General features: G+C 49.7%; 2 protein-coding genes across 9 annotated transcripts in view; one reads left to right on the top strand and one right to left on the bottom strand.

Moving 5' to 3' along the window:
• The first annotated feature begins 163 nt into the window (after positions 1-163).
• On the top strand, positions 164-14840 carry LOC309613007 (uncharacterized protein C20orf173 homolog). Its single transcript, XM_082359400.1, has 4 exons — positions 164-6271; positions 6502-6677; positions 6758-6923; positions 7097-14840. Exons 1-4 carry the CDS (start codon positions 5780-5782, stop codon positions 7121-7123), a joined length of 861 nt encoding a protein of 286 aa, XP_082215526.1. The 5' UTR covers positions 164-5779; the 3' UTR covers positions 7124-14840.
• Positions 14841-14985: 145 nt separating this feature from the next.
• Positions 14986-22194, bottom strand: part of CEP250 (centrosomal protein 250) — a 48877-nt gene continuing 41668 nt past the window's right edge. For all 8 annotated transcript variants that reach the window (XM_082359363.1, XM_082359361.1, XM_082359362.1 and 5 more), the window contains 5 exons: positions 19180-19293; positions 18842-18997; positions 18296-18397; positions 17284-17346; positions 14986-15615 (listed from right to left, as the gene is read on the bottom strand). In XM_082359363.1, the coding sequence (XP_082215489.1) occupies positions 15352-15615; positions 17284-17346; positions 18296-18397; positions 18842-18997; positions 19180-19293 (699 nt within the window). In that variant the 3' untranslated portion in view covers positions 14986-15351. The remainder of the gene's footprint in view (positions 15616-17283; positions 17347-18295; positions 18398-18841; positions 18998-19179; positions 19294-22194) is intronic.

Here is a 22194-nt window from a genome sequence, read left to right on the forward strand (position 1 = left end):
CAATGCGTACGTTTGGCCCCACCCTTCGCCCGCGTTCTCACTCAGGCCGCCCCGCCCACCCGTGCTGTTCGCACTTTTGTCCAGCGGCTAAGGAGGGCTCCAGCGGTAAGGGAGCGGGGGAAAGCGGGGTTGTGGGGGGTAGGTCTTCTGCGGAACAGGATACCCGGAGGAGGACTCCGCCGGGTAGACACAGTAATAGCAGCATTCGCTTGCCTTGCGCCAGGAACTGCGCCTCGAGTTTCACATCAGACTCTTGGAACAACTTGGAAGCTCCTAGAACAGTGGTTTTCAGTCTCCCCAAGTGGCAGCCCCATTATCACCTGGAATTGGTTAGAAATGCAAGTTACCGTGCCCCGACACAAACCTGATGAATCAGAAACTCTAGGAATGGCTCCCAGGTGATTCCCTGCAGTTACAGCTTGAGAATCACCTCTGTAAAGTAGGTGTGACTTTTATATCCATTTTCTAAAGGAGAAATTGTGGGCTGGAGAAGCTAAGTAACTTGCCCTAGATCACAGGAATTAATGGCAGGGCCTGATTCCAACACATTTCTTCTGGACCTCAAAGTACTCTGGGAGCCAGGGCCTCTGGGGTTGATTTTACCGAAACAGCCTGAGCACGGCTAGTGGAGGTGCGCGGCTCAAATCATTTCAGTGGCATTAGACCAGAACTTTGATAAGAGGTGGTACAGGGGACTGTGGACAGAGTCCACAGAAGAAAATGACTGACACGTTGGGTCAGGGAAGGCTTCCAGGAAAAGGAGACGGGACACAAGCTGGGTGCATTCTGGCAATCCGACTCAGGAGAAGCTGAGTCCCTGCTTCTGCCCGCAGGCTGTAGTTTGCTAGGAAGGGGAGAAGGAAAGGACTAATACATGTTAACTGAAAACTGACAACATACCAACTGCTGTCGTCCATTCTACATGAGAACAACCCTGGGAAGTCGGTGCTATTTCAAATCCCATTTTATAGATGAGGAAGCCAAGAGCTGGATTGACTTTGCCCAAGGTTGCAGGGGTAGTTAATGGGGCAAAGGTGGGGTTCAAGGCCTGGTTTTTCTGACTCCAGAGCCTGGGTCTTTTCCACACATTAGCTACCACCACCAAGTGCAGGAGAAGTCTATTCTCAGTTGGATGCCCAAGGACAATGTTGACAGAAATTGTCCTCTCCTCTCTGCCATATGTCTATGTCGATTCTGTGCCTATTCATGTTTAACTTCCAAGCCCTCCTTCCTCAGTGGGGCGCCATGCTAAGTGACTCACTCCTTCAACACATATTTATCAAGCTCTTCCTATTTCCCAGGTCTCCCCTGTGTTATGGAATACCATGGTGAATGAAACAGATATGGTTTATACCTACTCTCGAGGAGCTTTCAGTAGGGGTAGGGAGAGGTAAACAAAACAAAACAAACACAAAAATATATATGCCACTGAACTGTACACTTAAAAATGGTTAAAATGGTAAATTTTATGTGTATTTTACCACAATAAAAATATTTTGAAAAAAATAATAAAGTAATTAATTAATAAACTACCTAAATAAAGAAGAATGTGCCTTGTACTGTGAAGGAAAAAGCAGAGAACTGTAATAGGGGCAACAAGGGTGGGAGACTTTCTGCTTTAGGAATTCTAGAATTAGGTAGTCCTTCGCTTTATGGAGTTCTTTTAGTTGGCCATGACACAGAAGTCACAGGAGACCAAGGTACTGACCAGTTGGAAACTTTGCTCCTCACAATGTCAGGCTTCCCCCTAACGCTTCAGCTCTCTCCCTCAAGGTGGGATCCTTTGGCCTTGGGAGCAGCTGGGGGCTGCACAGGAGTGCCTCACTCTGCACACAGGGCTGCAGGAAGAGGGGGGGGTCACTGGTCACCTGTAGCTGTAGCCTCCAAGCCTGACCAGAGAAGGGGAAGTTTTCTGGCCCTTTCATTAGTTCATTCTGCCAGTCACAGCCTTCATTCACCTTGTTTGGGACACTGATAAATGAACTTTTCCTGAATCATTAAAGAAATAGGTATATTTGTAGGTGTTACATGTTCTCCTTCTCTTGGGAGAGATAGAGATCTCAGTGTATCTGGGTTGAAAACAATAGTTGCAGTGTAGAAACCCCACTGCTTCCCCTGAGAAGGAAGAATCATGACACAGCTGTGTTAGGGGGTCTCAGGGCCTAATTAGGAACAGGGAACTATCTTCAATATCCTGTGATAAACCACAATGGAAAAGAATATGAAAAAGAATATATATATATGTATCACTTTGCTGTACAGCAGTAATTAACACAACATTGTAATTTAACTATATTCAATTAAAAAATAAAAAAAGAATATGAAAATACAAGCCACAGACTGGGGAAAAATTTGCAAATCATATATGATAACAGACATATCCAGAATATATAAAGAACTCTTAAAAATAATAAGATGATGAACAACTCAATTTAAAAATGGGCAAAAGATTTGAATAGATATATCACTAAAGAAGATATATGAATGGCTAGCTAATAAGCACATGAAAGGATGCTTAGAATCATCAGTTATTAGGGAAATGCAAATTAAAACCACAGTGAGATGCCACTTTATACTCACTAGAATGGCTATAATCAAAAAGACAGACAAAAATAAATGTTAGTGAGAATGTGGAAAAATTGCAACCTTCATGCATTGCTGGTGACTGTAAAATGGTGCTGCCACTTTGGAAAATACTTTGAAATATTTTTTTTTAAAGTTAAATATAAATGTACAGGACTTCCCTGGTGGCACAGTGGTTAAGAATCCACCTGCCAATGCAGGGGACACGGGTTAGAGCCCTGGTCCGGGAAGATCCCAGGTGCCATGGAGCGACTAAGCCCGTGCGCCACAACTACTGAGCCTGTGCTCTAGAGCTCGCGAGCCACAACAACTGAGCCCGTGTGCCACAACTACTGAAGCCTGCGTGCCTAGAGCCTGTGCTCTGCAACAAGAGAAGCCATCACAATGAGAAGCCCGCACACCGCAACAAAGAGTAACCCCCGCTCACCGCAACTAGAGACAGCTTGGGCGCAGCAACGAAGACCCAATGCAGCCAAACATAAATAAATTAAAATAAAATAAATGTACATATAAACCAGCAATTCCCAGCTGTCTATCCAAGAGAAATGAAAAAGCATGTTCCCACAAAGACTTGTAAACACATGTTCATAGCAGCATTATTCATAATAGCCAAAAAGTGGAAATAATCCAAATGTCCATCAACTGATGAGCGAATAAACAAAACGTGGTCTATCCACACAATGGAATACTAGTCAGTAACAAAAAAGGAGTTAATGACCGGTGCGTGCTACAATGTAAAACTCCAAAATATTATGCTGAGGAAGAGAAGTCAGATATGAGAAACTACATTATCATTCCATTTATATGAAATGACTAAACAAGGCAAATCTATAGTGAAAATGGGTTAGTGGTTGCCTGGAATGAGGAGTGGAATTGACTGCAAATGTGAATGGGGGTCTCTGATGGAAATGTTCTAAAACTGGATTGTGGTGATACACAACTGTATATATTTATTGGCAATTATTGAATCATTCATTTAAAATGTGTGAATCTTATGGTATGTAGATTGTACCTCAAGAAAGTTGCCAAAAAATCAGAAGCAAAGCTAATATTTCGAGGTGTTTTTAAAAGACTGTATCTTGCCATGGGCTGGAGAAGAGAGGAATGGGGAACGATTCCTTAATGGGTGTGGGGTTTCCTTTTGGGCTGATGAGTATGCTCTGGAATTAGATAGTAGTGATGGTTGCATTACACTGTGAATGTCCTAAATGTCACTGAATTATTGTACACTTTAAAATGGTTAAAATGGTAAATTTTTGAGTGTTTTACAACAATAAAAAAATATTACATTTGTTGATATAAATGAAACACCAATAGAGCTTACTAGGCTTCTTTTTCTAGATGATTTTTTTTTAAGTTTTTATTTTGAAATAGGAATAGGCACATAAGAAATTGCAAAAATAGTAAAGAGAGGTCCCATGTACCCATCACCAAGTTTCATCTTACCCTATAGTACTTACAGTACATTATCCAAACCAGGAAATTGATATTGAGACAATACAATTAGTCTACAGATATTATTCAGATTGTTTTTTCTTTTTTCTTTTTGGCTACGGTGGTTCTTCATTGCTGTGTGCAGGCTTTCTCTAGTTGCAGCGAGCGGGGGCTACTCTTTGTTGCAGTGCACTGGCTTCTCATTACGGTGGCTTGTCTTGTTGCAGAGCACGGGCTCTAGGCGCCTGGGCTTCAGCAGTTGCAGCACGTGGGGCCTAGAGCACATGGACTTCAGTAGTTGTGGTGCGCGGGCTCAGTAGTTGTGGCACGTGGGCTCAGTAGGTGCTGCGCTCGGGCTCTAGGACGCCCGGACTTCAGTGGTTGTGGCGCATGGGCTTAGTTTCTCTGCGGCATGTGAGATCTTCCCGGACCAGGGCTCGAACCCGTGTCCCTCGCATTGGCAGGCAGATTCTTAACCACTGCGCCACCAAGGAAGTCCCTTACTCAGATTTTTTGGTGAATTTTTTTTAATCTATAAAATACCCAGTGCAGATTTTCACTAGTTATGATAACTGTTTTACTGTTCTCCTCCTATGGAAGAAAACATTTTGATTTTAAAATAAAATTACATGATTTCTGACCCTCCTTGTCTTCTGAAACCTTAAAAACAACTCAAAGTTTTTCATTTTGTTTTTTAACATCTTCCACAGGCCATGATTGAATTAAGGGAGTGACACTGGAGATGAAGAAGGTGGTGTGGAGATAGAAACAAATAGATTAAAAATGATTTGGAGAGCTTCCCTGGTGCCGCAGTGGTTAAGAATCTGCCTCCGAATGCAGGGGACACGGGTTTGAGCCCTGGTCTGGGAAGATCCCACATGCCGCAGAGCAACTAAGCCCGTGCGCCACAACTACTGAGCCTGCACTCTAGAGCCCATGAGCCACAACTACTGAAGCCTGCGTGCCTAGAGCCTGTGCTCCACAACAAGAGAAGCCACCACAATGAGAAGCCCGTGCACCGCAACAAAGAGAAGCCTCCACTCACCACAACTAGAGAAAGCCCGCGCGCAGCAACGAAGACCCAATGCAGCCAAAAATAAATAAATAAATAAAATAAATTTAAAAAATGATTTGGAAATCATAGGAGAGGGAGGAGTCAAGGATAGCGCATGGGTTTCTGGCTTCCGCAACAGGCTGAATGGAGGAACATCTGTTGAGATAGAGAAGTCTTGGGAAGGGGTTGGTTTAAAGGGAGCATCATGAGTTCTGTCTCAGGCTTGCTCAGGGTGATGGGTCTCTGAGACATCTAAGTTGTGGTGTGACAGGCTGCTGGGTATGGGGTCTAGAGAAGAGAAGAGAGGCCTGAGCCGAAGATACACTATTGGAGAGGGGGCTTCACACATATATAGTATCTACGGTTCCCTCTCCACTCTGTTCCTGTTTCCTGTAAATATTTATTACATGATTCTCAGTCTTAGGGATTCAGAGGTAAAGAAGACAGTCAAGGTCAGTCTCTATCCGCGTGGATCTTGCACTCAGTGCAGGCAGCTTGTGTGTAACAGACAGGCTAGGGTGGTGGCTTTGTGCCTAAAGGAGGGAGGTCACAATGTGTACTTTGTGATGAGAGCCAGTGGCACTGAGGACCCCACTGAGAGCTCAGCCTTCCTCCTGCAGGGAGGATAGGGCACACACCATATGTTATCTCTCTGCCCTCCCACCTTCCATCCTAGGCCCAGCCAGAGTCCCCTTTGGAGGTGAGCAAATGGATAGGGAAGTGGGAGATGAGGGGTTGGGAGGAGGTGTGGTGTGGAGGGCTGGGGAGCCGTGGAAGCCAACAAGACAGAGGGCTGGGGGGCTATCTGTGGCCTCAGTTCCTCACCCCTCCCAGTCCCAGGTAGAGGAGCCAGTCAGCTGCCTGCCACTGGAGCCTTTGCCTGGGCCAGACATGAAGCGCTGCTGGCAGATTTTTGTCCTGTGCATCTTCCTGATGCTCATCTTGTGGCTGATGGCCCCCTGCCTGGATCTGAAGGCGGAATCGGCACCCCAGGAAAAACGGATGAACGTGGTACCACGGCGTTGCAGCTGCTCTCCGTTCAAATTCAGGAAATGTGGCTGCCCACCCGGGACCCTCAACGACTCTGTCTGCCACCACACGGCCGGAGGGAACTGGTTTGATGTAGGTTACGAGGAGACGATGGGGTACCTCATGGGAGCAGCAGAGCCCACCAGCCCTGACGCTGTGCTCTCGTGGTCGGTCAGTGGTCAACACTGGGCCAGCCCATCCCGTCCTTCCCAGGCCCAGCCCACCTCCCACTTCCTGGCCCAAACTCCTGCCCTCGGCCCTGGCTTCGTGTGCCTCCTATCTTCACAGCCTCAACCCCTGACCTCCGGATGGAGGTCTCACCCACCCAGCTCTGCTTTCCTTCCCCCGGTAGCCAATACCTGGATCTCAACCCCCAATCTCCTCCCTCCTGCTGTTTTTAGGGCATGAACTCAGCAAGCGAACTGGGCAGAGTGTGGGAGAAGCTGTTCAAGGGGATTCCCAGGCCCTCGGTGAGCCATTTAGATCTCTTCTGTGGAACTTGTGCATCGGTGGGGAACTCGAAGATCCTGTGGGCCGCCAACCTCGGCAAGAGCGCCAATCACACCACGGTCTCCAGGTGGGCACTGAGGAGGGGGCAGGGGACTGGACGTCCAGGCCTGCCCCCAGAGTTTTGTCAGTTTCTGCTCTCCTTCCCAGGATGAACCAGATCTCTGTTCAGGGCTTCGAGATGCTGGGGAACCAAACCACGGGACACTCCATCTCCCGCAGGAATGATAGGGACCAGGGCTCCTGGAGCCAGTTGGTGCTGCTGCTCCTGAAGCTCTTTGTTCTGGCTTGGACTTCGGATGCTCTGAGTGAAGAGGTGATGGTCTGGGAACCCAGACATTCTTAGTATGGGGGGCAAGGAGAGGTCACTGCAGGGGATGACAGAGGGGGCTCCAGGGAGACCCTCTGCTGGCTTATTGGGAGCACCTGCAGGACCTTCGCAAGTCTCAGGGGCTGCTGAAACTCCCCCACCTCCTACTTCTTCCTTAGATTTCGGAAGATGGTCCAGTTCCCTAGTAGATGGAAGATAGAAAAGACCAGGTAAGGGGACGAGAGGTAGGAAGACGTAGCTTCGGGATGCTGTGGGAAGGGCCCCAGGTTGGCCCCTCCCCCTTCTTCCCCAGGTCCTGGTGATCAGCCCCACCTTCCTCAGGTACACCCAGGGCAACAGGCTGGATAAAAGGGTCAGTATCCATCCCAGGGGCTCGTGGCTCTGTTCTGTGCCTTGCACACCTGTGACCCAGTTAAAGATTCTTGTCCTTTCCTCACTTAAAACTTTTCCCTGCTATGCCTTCAGCATAGAGTTTAAAAGCTCCTGTCTGGCTTCCAAGACCTGGCATGGTCTGACCCCTCCCCCCACCCCTCCTCTCTCCCAGGCTCACACCTTGGGCTTCTCAGCGTTCCCCAAACACACCATCTGCTTCATGCCTTTTCAGACGCTGTTCCCTCTGCCTGGAATGCCCTCTTCTTGTCTCCCTAGGGAATCCTCTCTCTTCCTCCAATATGATGAGAATCAGCTAGTTGGTGCTGTCTTTTCTGGGCTCCGGGGTCCCTCTGTGTGTTCAGTCTGTCTCCCCTGGGGAAGGTGAGCTCCGTTCTCCTCCCAGCTCCGGGAGGCAGCCTGTCACCCTTGATGTTAAGTGAGTGTTTGCTGAAGGAATGGTCGGGGGGCATGGAAGCAGGGCAGGGTCCAGCCTCCTGCCCCACAGCCCTCCCCTGTCTTACCCCATCTTTCAGGTATCCTTGTTTGGTTTTGGGACAGACTGGCTCAGGAGGTGGTCCCATTACTGGGATGAAGAATATTGGTTCAAGAGCAACATGCACAGTTTTAAAGAGGAGCAACAGGTCATCCATCCTTAAGCTGCAGTGTGAGGGGAAGGTTGTTATTTACAACTGAGATGGTCCCCAGCCTATTCAGCCCACTGGAGGCCCCAGGAGGCTGACAGGTAGTCAAGGGGACCTTGGAGTGTCAGAGAGGGATCGGGGCTTCAAACACACCCTGGATGAAGGTCACTCTGCTACTGAATAAAACCCTACATTGTGGCATTAAACGGCTACATCCTCTTCCAGATTCTCAACAGCAAACATTTCACTGTTACTCATATATATGTTTACCTGACCAAAAAATAAAATTAAATGAAAAAGAGGAAAAAGCAAACCCTAAAGTTGAAAACACATCAAATGGACCTAACTGTATATCAGATTGATAACATAACCACCAGGGAAAGAAGTAGTTCAAGTTCCTTTAGAATTCAATATACTGTATATTCTCTGTAGGATAGATTCTGTGGACAAAAAGAACCACAAAGAAATTTTAAACTTCACTCAGTAGATTTATTATAATATTATAATATTGTTATTTATTATAGTATTATAAACTATATAATAAATATCACAGAATAAAGTAAGTGATTATATTAATATCATTAGGAACCAAATACAAAATCAGACAGGTATAGTAAAAACCCTGTGACATTAAATTCAAACTGCAAATATCATTATGAACTCAATTTTTATGTTATTTTTATTGTGGTAAATTATACATAAAATTTGCCATTTGAAGGTGTACATTTCAGTGGCATTAAGTATACTCACATGGTTGTGCAACCATCACCATCTTGAACTCACAATTTTCAAAACACATTTTCTGCTAGTCTAAACACCATAACATCCCAGAGGCAATGATCAATTCTGGAATGCAGATTTCATTTTCTAAATATTTTTTCCCACTAAAAGATTCCAGGTCTGAACAAGAAAAGTACAAGGAAAAACTGGACATCAAATTTGGGAGAATTTGAGCATCAAAAATAGCAACTGTCACAAATGAATCACAGTGAATATATAAAAATCCTTGGGTCCATAATGATACTTAAAGAGTAATAAAAACAATCATTGGAGAAGACTATTACATCCAACGAGGGCAGAGGGAAAGCATTTATCTTGCCTTCTTGGTAGAAAGAGTAGTTCAAGATAAGCAAAGAGCCTTAGTTAATGAGGGTTTTCAGTTGCTTGGTATCCAAAACAAATCCACTACATTTTTACTTTGGCTGCCCGACAAACACACATAACCTAACAAAATGTAAATATCCCTGGCACAGCTGAGAGCACATTTACCCGCCTCCCTAAGGGCACTGAGATGCTGGGTGTCTGGCTCAGAACCAGAGTCCAAGAATCGCCAAAGGTGTAGGCAGTGCAGCTACCTATCACCATCTTGATCCAGATGCTGGGCCCATATGGCATTATATAAACATTATTTAGAGGAACAAAGTTACCCTCTACGAAAATAGAGTTTAAAAAATTGGAAAGGGGTTAAAAAAGAATGGGGTGGTGGGACTTTTTTGACTTTCTAGTGGTTAAGACTCCGCGCTTCCACTGCAGGGGGCGTGGGCTCGATCCCTGGTTGGGGAACTAAGACCCCTCATGCTGTGTGGAGTGGCCAATAAATAAATAAATAAATAAAAGAATGGGGTGGGAAACTGCTGCCTTCTATTCTATTTAATTTTTAACCATGTGCATGCAATTGTTTCATTTTAAATAAATGAAAATCTAGGGAATTCCCTGGCAGTCTAGTGGTTTGGGACTCAGCGCTTTCACTGCGAGCCCTGGGTTCGATCCCTGGTCGGGGAACTAAGATCCCTGCAAGCCATGTGGCCTAAAAACAAAGCAAAACAAAAAAAAGCTACCCCCCCCCAAGTTTGGTTGGATAGAAATTTGCTTTTAAGCACATCACAAAGTTTTCTCATAGGCTCTTTTCTCAAGAGGGGCCAAAAGGCTCTTCCTTTCGCCTGTCTGCCTCATGCTTAACAAGCCTGCATCGGGAATAGCTGGCATCCCTCTCAGAGATGCACCACACTAGCCTTGGCACGTAGTCTTGCCCTTTTCATTCCTGTCCCCATCATACCTTGGTTTCCAAGCCCTCCCTCGCCAGCTGGACCCTGGGCTGAATGCCAAGGTGAAGGCGATCTTACCTACAAAGCCTACATTCAGGAACTCACAATGTGACTTGTGTGGTGGGGTCCCTGATACAAATGGGCTGGCAGGAAGGACCCCATTGGGCATCAACCCCTTCTCCTCCAGGGAGGCCACAGGACACACCAAAAGGCACTTCTCCCCTCCCTCCCCTCATCCTCCAGCACAGCACCCTGTAGGGCTTAGCAGGTGGCTGGGGAGGTGAGAGGTGAAGTGTTATAAGGAGGTGTGGTGAGGAGGGTTGAGGAAGTGATGGAGGCCACCAGGGCAGTGGGATGCTGGTGGAGGCTGTGACCACAGCTTCCTATTTTTTTCCGGAGCCTGCTGTCCGAGTCAGCCTGCCACTTGCCCTGTGGGTTGTCCCACGAGACAGGAATGAAGCCTTAATGGTGGGTTTGAGGCTGGTGGGCTGCCTTGATGCTCACCTGTGGCCGATGCTTCTGTTCTTTGGTCAGAGCGGTCTCACCCTACCGGGCTAGCTGGTACACCTCCAAGAGCTGCCACTGCTCCCGGGACCCACAGGTGCAGCCCTTGACGCCATGCACCCAGTGAAACCAATCGGCTCGACAAACACTTTGAAAGGGCCCTCAAGCCCTCTCTTCCTCCACGATGTTCTGTGACACTTTCCCTGGCCTCATTACAAGTGGCCAGTGAGTCTCTTCCCAGCACCCAGGTCATGCTGTGAGTGTTTCTCTACGTCAGGGGTCTGTCTCCCCTGGACACGAGCTCCTCCTTTCAGTGCGTGTCGTGGAGATTTGTGACACATAGGTTTGATGAGTATTTGCCAGATGAACGAAAAGCTGGATTAGGAGCAGGGGGCAGAAACGAGTCCATCTGATCTCATCCACAGGGTTTCTCTATTTGCGGTCAGGTGGACAAGCTGAAGAGATGACCCCTATGCAGGGAAGAGAGTTATAGCTAAAGGCTCCAGCATGACTTGCCGAGCATCACGCAACAGCAGAAGGCAAGGGAGTTAGCCAGCTCGGATGTGAGCCTATTCTCGGCCAGCAACAAGCCTTAGACTCTTGGTAGGGTTGGAATATGCAGTTACAGGAGAGGTAATGACAGGAAACCAAGACAGGAGGTGCAGGAGCAATGTATGGGTTATCAGGCACTGAAAAAAAGCCTTCCCTGATTCCCTCACCCAACAAGTAGTAGTAATTAAGGAAGAACTAAACTTGAATACTCATTCTTACCCCTTTCTGCCTCCACACAAATGACCGTGAGCTGAGAACAGCGAGCACCCACTTTCAGATGGCCACCTCCCAGCCTTTGCTCACGGCTCTCCTCTGACCCCTGACCCGTTCAACTTCTTGCCTCCAAGCCCTTCCACCTGTGCCAAGCTTCAGGCCCTATGAAGGCATTTAAAGAGCTGGGGGCATTAATGACAGAGGACTAAGAAGAAAGAGGTCATAATGTCCACTCCGTGACAGGCTACTGATGTGAGTCAGGTGAGAACAGCGGGGCCGGGAGCACAGTCCTTTCTTCTCTGGAGAAGCCTCACTCCTTGCCTTCGCCTCCGTCAGGGTCTAGGCAAACCCTGGTCTCAGGAGAGCAGGGGAGTAAACTGCAGGGCCCCAGAACCTTGAGACCCCTTGTTCTTGTCCTTCCTTCTCCCTTGCCTCCTTCCTCGGTGTGGTGAGCGGAGCGAAGCCTGTATGCCAGGACTGCGGAGAGGGATCTCATGGCTCGGGGCACACTGGTGGCCCCTGCTCCTTGCTCCTCCCTGCCTCTGCTCACCACTCCCCCAGTTCTTCAGGGCTCAGCGTTTTCATATTGTTCAGCTGGTCCCTTCCTCAGCCCCGGGAGCAAGTGTGAGTAGGTGATTCGTGGGACAGGAGGCAGGAGGTGAAGTACTGCGGGGGGAACAGCTAAAGGCATCATCTGTCCTAAGATCGAACAACTGAACCAACTCCCAAGGGACCTGTCCCACGGGCTGAGATGAGGCCTGCATGTGAAGTCTCGGGCTGGAGGATGCCTTGCTGCTTTTGTGGGTGGGGTCTCCCCACCTCCACAGGTACTTCTGGAAGTTCTGCTGCTGGCCCCAGAGCATCTACATAGCCTGCCTGCACCAGCAGGGTGCCTACCTGGTTCGCCTAGCACTCCCGATGGGCCCTGCAGCTCCTGACGGAGTTAGAGACCACCCTGCTAGTCCCCGTGCGGGAAGCAGATGAGAAAAGGTAATTAGGTTGCAATGTGGTGATTGTCGCTCTAACATGCAAAGCATGGAGGCTTGTTGAGAGAACAGGGTGTCATACCCACCAGACCCAGCGCTCCCTGGGAACAAGAACATTGCCCAGACTCTGACTCAGCTCTTGCCCCCTTCTGTTCTCAGGACTTTGGGGCCTGTAGCAGCCTGTCGAAGCAGGAAAGGAGAAGGCTGGAGGGAGGGGGAGGATTTGTGGATGGAGAAGACCTGCGTGCTCAGCTCTGACCTCCTTTCCCCCAGGTGCTGGAGATCAATCACACCACCCTCTACTGTATCCGTGAGAACTGGCTGGATGGTCAGAGACAGTGCCCATCTACTGGATTCACTGCTCTGGTTATGCCCTGTTGCATGTGACAAAGAGAAGGAAAGGGAGCTCTGGCCTGATGCCTTGGGGCAAGGCTGGGTCCTGCCTGGAAGACCCATATTCTTTCCTTCATGCTTCTCCAAGTCAGGTCTCTCTCTTTGGGTTTGGAGCTGGTAAGAAGAGCAGTTGGCTCTGTTACTGGTGGGACCCTCCAAACAGATGATTCTACTATTGGTCAAAGAAAGTGTATTTTAGGAAGTTGGAGCAGAAAATCATCCACAAGCTAAGAATGTGAGAGCAAGATCGTAGTCTACACTTGAAGACTAACCCTGACCAAATATCTGGTGGGGAGGGGAGGCCCTAGCCTGAGGTCTAGAGTGGGGGTGAGGGGCTACTGAGGGTTGGATGGGGAGTGAGGAGCAGATATAGATTAGTTTATTACTGAATGAAAACCTTGCTTGGCTGCCTCTAAAACGCCTTTCATCTGCTGAAAGCTCTCTCCCGGCTCCCAGAAGGTGTGTGGGGCTTAAGGCCTTGGCTTACAACCTACAGATAATGGAACTCAGAAGAAACTCCAAGGTAAACAACAGGGTCCCTCTGTCAGGCTCTAAGCTACAGAACCAGAGTTGGGGGACCAAAAATGGTAAGGAACCCAGAGAAATCTCATTTGTCCCTGAGAACTCCTAGCATCAAAAAGGCCAGGTGAGGATTCTGAGCCACAGGGATGTGACTAGAGGCAGGGACCAGCTGGCATCTTGGGGGCCCCAGATTTAGCTCTGGGGGGTTTTAAACTGTTTTTTACTAAACATCTGTGTGGAGTCCCATGCATGGGCTTTGGAACCAAGCTCCAGCAGCTGTGAACAGTCCCCTTCCCACTCTGTGTGGTGTGACGGGATATAATGGGGCCTGAGCCCAGGGTAAGTAGGTCTGGGGGACCGTGGTGCTGCTCCTAAACTCCCACATTCTTAGCCGGCCTTAGCTCCATCCCCATGCCTAGGTAAAAGGAATCAGAGATTACGGTTGGAGGGCTGGAAGAAGGTCATGCCTGCTTCTTTATTTTATTTTTTAAATTTTTATTATCACTATACTTTATTTATTTTTTGGCTGTGTTGGGTCTTCGTTGTTGCACGTGGGCTTTGTCTAGTTGTGGTGCGTGGGCTTCTCATTGCGGTGGCTTCTCTTGTTGCGGAGCACGGGCTCTAGGCACGCAGGCTTCAGTAGTTGTGGCTCGCGGGCTTCGGTAGTTGTGGCTCACGGGCTCTAGGGCACAGGCTCAGTAGTTGTGGCACACGGGCTTAGCTGCTCTGTGGCATGTGGGATCTTCCCGGACCAGGGATTGAACCCGTGTCCCCCGCATTGGCAGGCAGATTCTTATCCACTGCACCACCAGGGAAGCCCTATATATATTTTTTAAAATTAATTAATTAATTTAGGCTGCCCCAGGTCTTAGTTGCGGCATGCGGGGTTTTTTTTTTTTTAGTTGCGGCATGTGGGCTCATAGTTGCAGCAGACTTCTTAGGTGTGGCATGCATGCGGGATCTAGTTCCCTGACCAGGGATCGAACCTGGGCCCCCAGCATTGGGACTAAAGAGTCTTACCCACTGGACATCCAGGGAAGTCCCATGCCTGCTTCTTTAAAGAAAACTGTTCTCTCTTAGGCTTCGAGGAAGTTGCCAACAATAGGTCTTAAGCCAGTACACTGCCTAAACCAGGGCCAGGCCATAAGTGACAAGTCCTGCCACACTCCATCCTCCTTCCTGGCTTGACCTATGGCTGGACTACAGGGGGCCACAATCGGTTGCAGCTGATATGCCCAGAAAGGGACACCCCGAGGCCTTTCACCCAGTGCAGAAGGGGAATGAAGCCAGACAGAACTTCTGAACTCAAGAGGCTGACTTTAGCCAAAAGCCAACTCAGTGTTTTTGAAGTCCCCAGAACATGTTTTAAGTCAAGAACATATGATGGTTCCTCATTATCCATGAGTTCAAATCTAGATCCCAAGGCCCTCCCTCCTCTCCCTCCCGACTCATCCCTCAGCACAAACACACCCTGCTAAGGCAGACCAGTCTTCTCAGCAGTATGCTTAGTAACCCTCCCAACTCCTCTCCAGCCACCAAGGGCCAGTTCATGCCTTCCTGCCTCAGCCCCTGGAATTTCTACAGCACTTCCAGGCAGCACACACAACTGTCTCTGACTCATCTGCTTGTTATTGTCAATTGGGCTCAAGCTTCCTGTGGGCAGGGGCTTTGTCTTGTGTATCTTCTGTAGCCCTTCTCTATCAGAATGCAGGCAGATGACAAATGCATGCCACCTGACAGGAATCTTCAGTGAATTCTTCCTTAATAGATGCCCTTGATGTACGGTTGTTGCCCAGTAGAGATAGCAGCAGAGAACAAATGCAAAGACCCAGGGTTTATTGCTGAAGGGGGAGGTGTCCGAGAGGGTGAAGTGCTGGATAATGAGTTCTAGGCGAGAGGCAGCAGACATCCCTTGGCCAGGGCAAGGTGCTCTCTGGGTGACTGCGGGCCGGCAGCAAGTGTGATGTGCCTCATTCCCATGTGAGTCAGGGCCTTCCCCCAGCCTTGCAGCTTTCCCTCCCTCTTCCTGGGAATGCCAGCTGACCTGGGGCTCCCAGGCTGGGTAACGGAGTCAGAATTTTCTTTGGCAAACAGCAGCTGTGTGGAGGGGCCACGACCCGCTCTACGGCCATCTGTCTGTCTGTGTGCTCCCAGGCTGGCCTGTGTCCTGCCCTCGCTGCAGCTGCTACCTGGAGGCGCCTTGAGTAGCGCTGGGGCTGGGGTGCAGCCGGACCGGCCCAGGGGATGTCAGGCTTTGAGTCAGGGACTCATCCAGCTTTCGGGTCTCGGCCTCCAGGACAGTGGCCTCGGGGGCCTGGGCCACGGCGAGGAGGGAGTGAGAGAGACTGTGGTGCAGGCCCGCCAGCTCGCGGCTTGTCTGCACCGAGCGGGCGATGTAGTCCTGCTTCTGCTTCCTCTCCAGGGCCAGCTGGGCTCGCAGCAGGGCCACCTGGGGGGCAGGAAAACCAAGAGGAAAACCAAGAGGGTGAGAGCAGTGGAGGGCCTCGAAGCTGCCCCAACCCTTCCTGCTTGGCTCCTGTGGCTCCTGTCAGACCAGCGTTTGAATGAACACCTCACCCACGAATCTCAGAATCAGGCTTTACAGCGTTTGGGGGAAGGTCTGCTGGGAATCAGAGAATCCAGTGATTGTCAACCCTGGCTGCACAGGAGACTCAGAGAGAGAGCTTAAAAAAAACCAACCAGGGCTTCCCGGGTGGCGCAGTGGTTAAGAATCCGCCTGCCAATGAGGGGGACACGGGTTTGAGCCCTGGTCCGGGAAGATCCCACATGCTGGGGAGCAACTAAGCCCGTGTGCTACAACTGAGCCTGTGCTCTAGAGCCCGAGAGCCACAACTACTAAAGCCCTCGAGCCTAGAGCCCGTGCTCCGCAACAAGAGAAGCCACTGCAATGAGAAGCCTGCGCAACCCAACGAAGACCCAATGCAGTCAAAAGTAAATAAATAAATAAATTAAAAAAACAAAACAAAACAAAAACCAACCAGACTATTCACACGTTTACAAGTAATAAAATGCCCAGATTTTAAGTACATTTTGACCAATTTCATAACATACATACCCATATATAACCACTATCTCAATCAAGATACAGAATGCTTTAATCCCTGCAGAAAGCTCCATCGTGCCTCTTTTGTTTTGTTTTTTTCATCGTGCCCCTTTTGGAAGGTTTTAAGAAATTTTCTGACTTAGACAGGTGTGAGGCCTGAGCATCAGTATTTTTTTCAAAGCTCCCCAGGTGGTTCTAATGTGCAGCCAGGGTTGAGAATCATTGATTGATCCATTTCTCAAGATGAGTATACTGAGGCCCCCAGGAGGTGAAGTTATTGGGAGGTCAGGGCACATCCAGGACTAGGGTGGGGCAACAGATGCTCCTAGGACTAGGGTGCAAGCTTTAAGGAGGAGCTCCAGGTCAACAGTGAGGCCTGTCTTGCCTCCCCCTAGTCCGGGCCCTGTCTCAGCGATTGCTTTGTATGAGTTTAAGAGAATTCAAAGTAATAGCTTCGGTCTAGCTGTATAGTCAGGCCCTGCCAGTAGTGACTACTGATTTCTGAAACAGGCTCAGAAATAAAAATTCCACAGTTCTAATTACTCCTGGGCCTTGAAAGACAGGGTGAACCTTTAGTGGAGGCCTAAGAGGCAAGAAGGCACTTTATACAGTTTCCCTGAGCTTGACCTGAGCTCTAGGGTATGGATCCTGGCGCTGGTGCCAGGCAACTCTGCCTGGTGTGCTGGGTGCACGTGAGGGCAGAGGAGGCCAGGATGCTTCTGCTTGCTTTAGTCTGTCCTCTTAGAATCTTCATCTGCTCCTCTGCCTTTTCCTTTTCTTTCCTAAGTAGGAGGTCTGGGGCCTGGAGTGTACTTTCTTCCCCAGTCCCACCCTAAGCACGTGGGAGGTTAAGTCCACTCAGTGTGGGAGGTGGAGTTGAGATGGGGCTCTGCTTGCCTCCCACGGGGACTGAAGTTCTGTAGGCAGGAACTATTTCCCCTCTCCCTGCTGGAGGTGCACAAAGGGCCAAGCACATAGTAGACACCAAAGCCTTGCTGCCTGAGTGCAAGGGAGGGAAAAGGGGCTTAGAAAACGGATCCTTCCAGAACGTACCTCTTTCTGCAGTTCAGCCATGTGCCTGGCATCTGAGGAGCCCTTCTGTCCTCCTCTTCCATCCTGTGGAAGACAAATGCCATTCCTGTTGGAACAGGCCTTCCACCAGGGTTTGTGCAGGCCTCCTCACAATCCTGGGGACCAGGGCAAGGGCTATGGGCCAGAAGTGCCTGAACTCAGATTGAACTCTCTGGGGCACCATGGCTCTGGGGCAAGGAGAAGCCCCAGAGGGCCCAAACCAACCCAATGGAGACCTGAGGCCAAATGTCCCAAAGGCTTGTATGGGACTGGCTTCTTTGAGGTACCTCTTCATTTAAAGTTCAGCACACACCTGCTTCGTGCTAGCCCTGGTCCGTGAGCTAAGGATGCAGAGGGGAAGTAAGACAAGGGGCCTGTCCCATGGGAAGCTTTCCTTAAAGGAAGGGGGATGGAGGGTTAGGAGGTGCTCAGCCACCAGAAACAGTCCCTACCTGCCAGGCCCCAGGGCTGTCTACTGACGGGCGTAACTCAGCTAAAAGAGTGCTGGTTTGTGGTGTCTTCCCCCAGATCCTTCTGGCCCCAGGAAATACCCTGGACCCATATCTTGTAAATTCAGTACTGCAAAGGGTAAGGAAGTCTAAGAGGTCCACGAAGCTGCTATCAAGCTCCTAGGAACATCCAGGTCTGGCAAGCACCACCCAACACCTACATGCAGGGAGAGACCAGAAGCCCCATGAGGCCTGCTCCTGGGAGCCTGAAGCACTGGTCTGGGGGGCAGGTGGACTGCGTACCAGTGAAGGCTGGGTTCCTCAGAATGCAGGGCTGACTCCAGCCCCGCCCACTGATGTTGGGCCTCCTTCCCTGGGTCAGGGACAGTGCTGGGTGGGGCAGAGCCCGGTCAGGAGGGGCCCTACGGACTGGCTGGAGTGGCTCCTCCCCTTGCAAGGGGAGCCTGGGACATGCACGGCAGAGGGCTGTTTCTAGTGGCTGGGCTTGGGCTCTCCTGAGGCTGCAGTCAATGAAATAGACAAACCTGCTGGGTGGGTGATGGTGCCGTGGCTTCACCGCTCTCCAGGACGCCCGCCCGCGATGCTCGCAGGGAATCCCTCTTCAGTTTCCTCCGCTCTCGCTCCACCTGCCAAGATGTGAGTGAGAAGTCAGGGCTGGGCTTGGCTCTGGGTCTGGAGCAGAGCCGCCTTTTTTGAGAGGAGGCCGGTGTGAGGGTGGGGCAAGTGTAAGGGGCCAGCAGCCATGGGAAGCTGAACTGGGCTGAGGAGAGCACTTGCTGGGGCAGCCCTGAGTGCAAAGTGCTGCTGTGGCAGAGGACGTGGGGCCGGCCTCCCGAGCCTTTGAAGCAGGGCCAGCAAACCTTTTCCGTATAATATTAGGCGCTGTGGGCCATTCGATCTCTGTCACAACTACTGCAGTGTCTCCAAACAGCTTTATTTTCAGAAACGGGCAGTAGGCCGAATTTGGCCCCTGGGCTATAGTTTACTAACCCCTGCTCTGGGGGCTGCATGAGAAGTGGAGGTGCATGCCCAGCGGACCGGGGAGGGAGCTGAGGACAGCAGTCACCCACCTGCTCCAGGGTGGTCCGCAGCTGGGCATTGTGGTGCTGCAGTCGGCTTCGGTCAACCTCCAGCCGCGCCACCGCTCGCTGCAGGTGTTCAAGCCTCTGCTCCCAGAGCTGCTTCTCCTCCACCTCAGCACTCGGCTCAGTCTTCGCCTCCGAGACCTGAAGGAGAGACCTGTCAGTCTCACCCGGGCAGCCCCTCAGACAGGTGGGGAACAGATAGAGGGCAAAGGACTAACCTGGCAGGTCTGGGCTTCAGGGACCCAATTCCCAGGGGAAGGGGACAAGCCCCTGGACAGGCGCTCCCTCCTGGGCCATCTGTTCCCACCAGGCCCCCAGCTCACCTCTCCCAGCTGGGCGCCGGGGTCTCCTCTGGGCCCCCGTTCTGCTCGGCTGGTCAGGCCTGGGTTGTGGAGTCGCTCCTTCTCCAGAGCTTGTCTGCTGAGCTCCAACTCATCCTGGGGTGAGTCACTCCATGATGACCTCATATCAAGACCCGCTCCGCCCTCCGTCTTCAACAATTTTCTCATCAGGTTATAGTCTTACTTTTCCTGGCACCTCTGAGCTATTCTAGTGGATAACTTTCATTTTACAGGTGGATAAAACAAAGGAGCAGAGAGGGATCTTCCCAAGGACACATGGTGGACTAGGGCTAAAACCTGTCTCATTTTATTTATTTATTTTATTTTTATTTTTATTTTTTGGCCGCGCCGCGTGGCTTGTGGGATCTTAGTTCCCCGACCAGGGATTGAACCAGGGCCATGGCAGTGAGACCCTAACCACTAGGCCACCGGGGAACTCCTGTTTTAGATCTCCCCTAAGCTAAGTGACAATTGGGAGCACTAGGTGTTGTGGAAAGAGCATGGACTCAGGAATCACATACAGCCGGGTATTGTGTCACTATGTACTGGCTATATGACTTGGGTCAAGACATGAGCTCTCTCCAAACCCCAATTACCTCGTTTGTAAAATGACCACAATGAGGACTTCCCTGGTGGTCCAGTGGTTAAGACTCCGCACTCCCAATGCAGGAGGCGTGGGTTTTATCCCTGGTCAGGGAACTAAGATCCCACATGCCGGGAGCCGCAGCCACACACACACACACAAAAAGACCACGTGAAGCGTAGATTAAGCCTCTGGGATTAAACCCCTTTAGATAAATGGGAAGACTAGTGCTAGATATCTTCTAGGCACCCTAGGGTTCATAAGTGGTAAAGGTCAAGAGGACAGACAGAGAAGAGGAACGGAAGGTACACATGTGGGTGGAGGCTGTCTGGGAGAGAGAAGGAGCCTTAGTTGTACGAGGCCAGCCTGCTTAGGTCTAACCCTAGTTCTGCCCTTTACTAGCTGGATGACCTTGGACAGGTTACTTAACCTCTCTTAACTGCCGTTCCTCAACTATAAAATGAAGATAATAACCATTCCTACTTCTCAGGGTTGTTGTAGAAGAAAGTGAGAGTAACAGTTCCTGGCATGTAAATTGCTTAAAGTAAAAAATGATGCTACTATATAAATGTCCATTGACAGATGAACGGATAAAGAAGAGGCAGTAAATAACAATGGAATGCTACTCAGCCATAAAAAAGAATGAAATAATGCCATTTGCAGCAACATGGATGGACCTAGAGATTATCATACTAAGTGAAGTAAGCCAGACAAAGACAAATATCATATGATATCAGTTATATGTGGAATCTAAAAAAAAAATGATACCAACGAATTTATTTACAAAACAGAAATAGACTCATGGACGTAGAAAACAAACTTGCGGTTACCAAAGGGAAAAGGGGGAGGAGGGATAAATTAGGAATTTGGGATTAACATACACACACTACTATATATAAAGTAGATAAACAACAAGGACCTTCTTTATAGCACAGGAAACTGTATTCAACATTTTGTAATAACCTATAAGGGAAAAGAATCTGAAAAAGAATATATCTCCTTATATATATATATAACTGAATCAACTATACTTCGATTTTAAAAAATGATGCTACTGTGATGAAGGGCTGTTTCTGAAAGGTGCCCTTGAGTGTTCTGGGAACGGGAGGACCCTGACCTGAGCTTCGTTACTGAGTAAATACTGCTCAGTAACTCACAAGTATGGACAGGAAGTGCCTTCCCACCCACCGACGTATCTGACTTTTTCTGTGCCCGTAAGAACAGGCCTGGAAACAGGAAAGGAGTCCCACTTACTGAATGCCTTTTTCCTGTGCACTTTATTCACATTATCGCTTTTTGGACTCAAAATGGCTCTATGGGGCTGGTACTATCATTCTGTATTTTATCAATGAGAAAACCAAGAGTCAGAGAAGTAAACGCACTTACTTCAGGTCACACAGCTAATAACCTGCAGAACTGTATTTCAAATCCAAGAACTCGACTCCAAAGCTCATAAATGTAACCCCTTGTCTGCATATTGCCTTTTAACCAGAGCAGAGCTTTTGGGGCTCCCAGAAGGCAAGTCCCTGCAGGGTCGTGTGTCTGAATTGAGGGAGGGGGTTCTCTAGGGCTCACCTCAGGTCAAGGGACCAGGATATAGAGTCAACTTCCCAGGAAAAATGGGCTGGGTTCCTCTTGGCAAAAGAGATAATACTATGTCCAGTAGTCAGCCCAGCTTTCCTGATTGCCCACTCTGCAGACCTTGCGCTCAGTGCAGGGTGCAAAGATGACTGAGACGTGGCCGTGACCTGAGGCTAAAGGTTAGACCCTAAGGTCACTTCCTCTGTCACTCAACATCCCACCTAGAGGAGCCCACTTCTCCTGACTGCTGACAACTCCAGAGGCTCTGCCCCTAGCCTCAACCTCACGCTTTAACTTCGGATCACGTTAGCAGATCTGCCCACTGACGTGTCCGCTTGCTTGGCCCCATAGGTACCTCGCTCCGTTTCCAAACTGAACTCACTATTCCACCCCGCTTCCCCAAACCTGCCTTCATCCCAGTGAGCAGAAACCTGGGCCCTGCCTTTGATTTCTTTCTGTCTTTTCTTTACTCCCTTCATCTCTTGGGCAATCACCTGCTGGAAATCCTGTGAACCTCTAGGCCCACCCACGTGTCTCCATCCACACTTCCTATCTCAGGTCCACCACCTGTCCACCAACTCCCATTACAGCCTCCTGGTCAGTCTCCCCAGGTCTACAGTTGCTCCCCCGGCAGCCTGAGCCATCTTTCTGAACTATATATCTGATCATGTCACTCCCCTGCCCCAAACCCTTCATCCACCTCCCACTGGTCACCCAGGTCCTTAACATGCTGACAAGCCCTAAATGATGGCCCCCTGCTGTCCTCTCTTCTCTTGCCAGAGCCTCTTCTCTGTCCCAGGCAGCCTGAACTCCCTCACAGATACTCCACGCTC

Source organism: Balaenoptera borealis (assembly GCF_965194805.1).
Source record: "Balaenoptera borealis genome assembly, chromosome: 16".
NCBI lineage: Eukaryota > Metazoa > Chordata > Mammalia > Artiodactyla > Balaenopteridae > Balaenoptera > Balaenoptera borealis.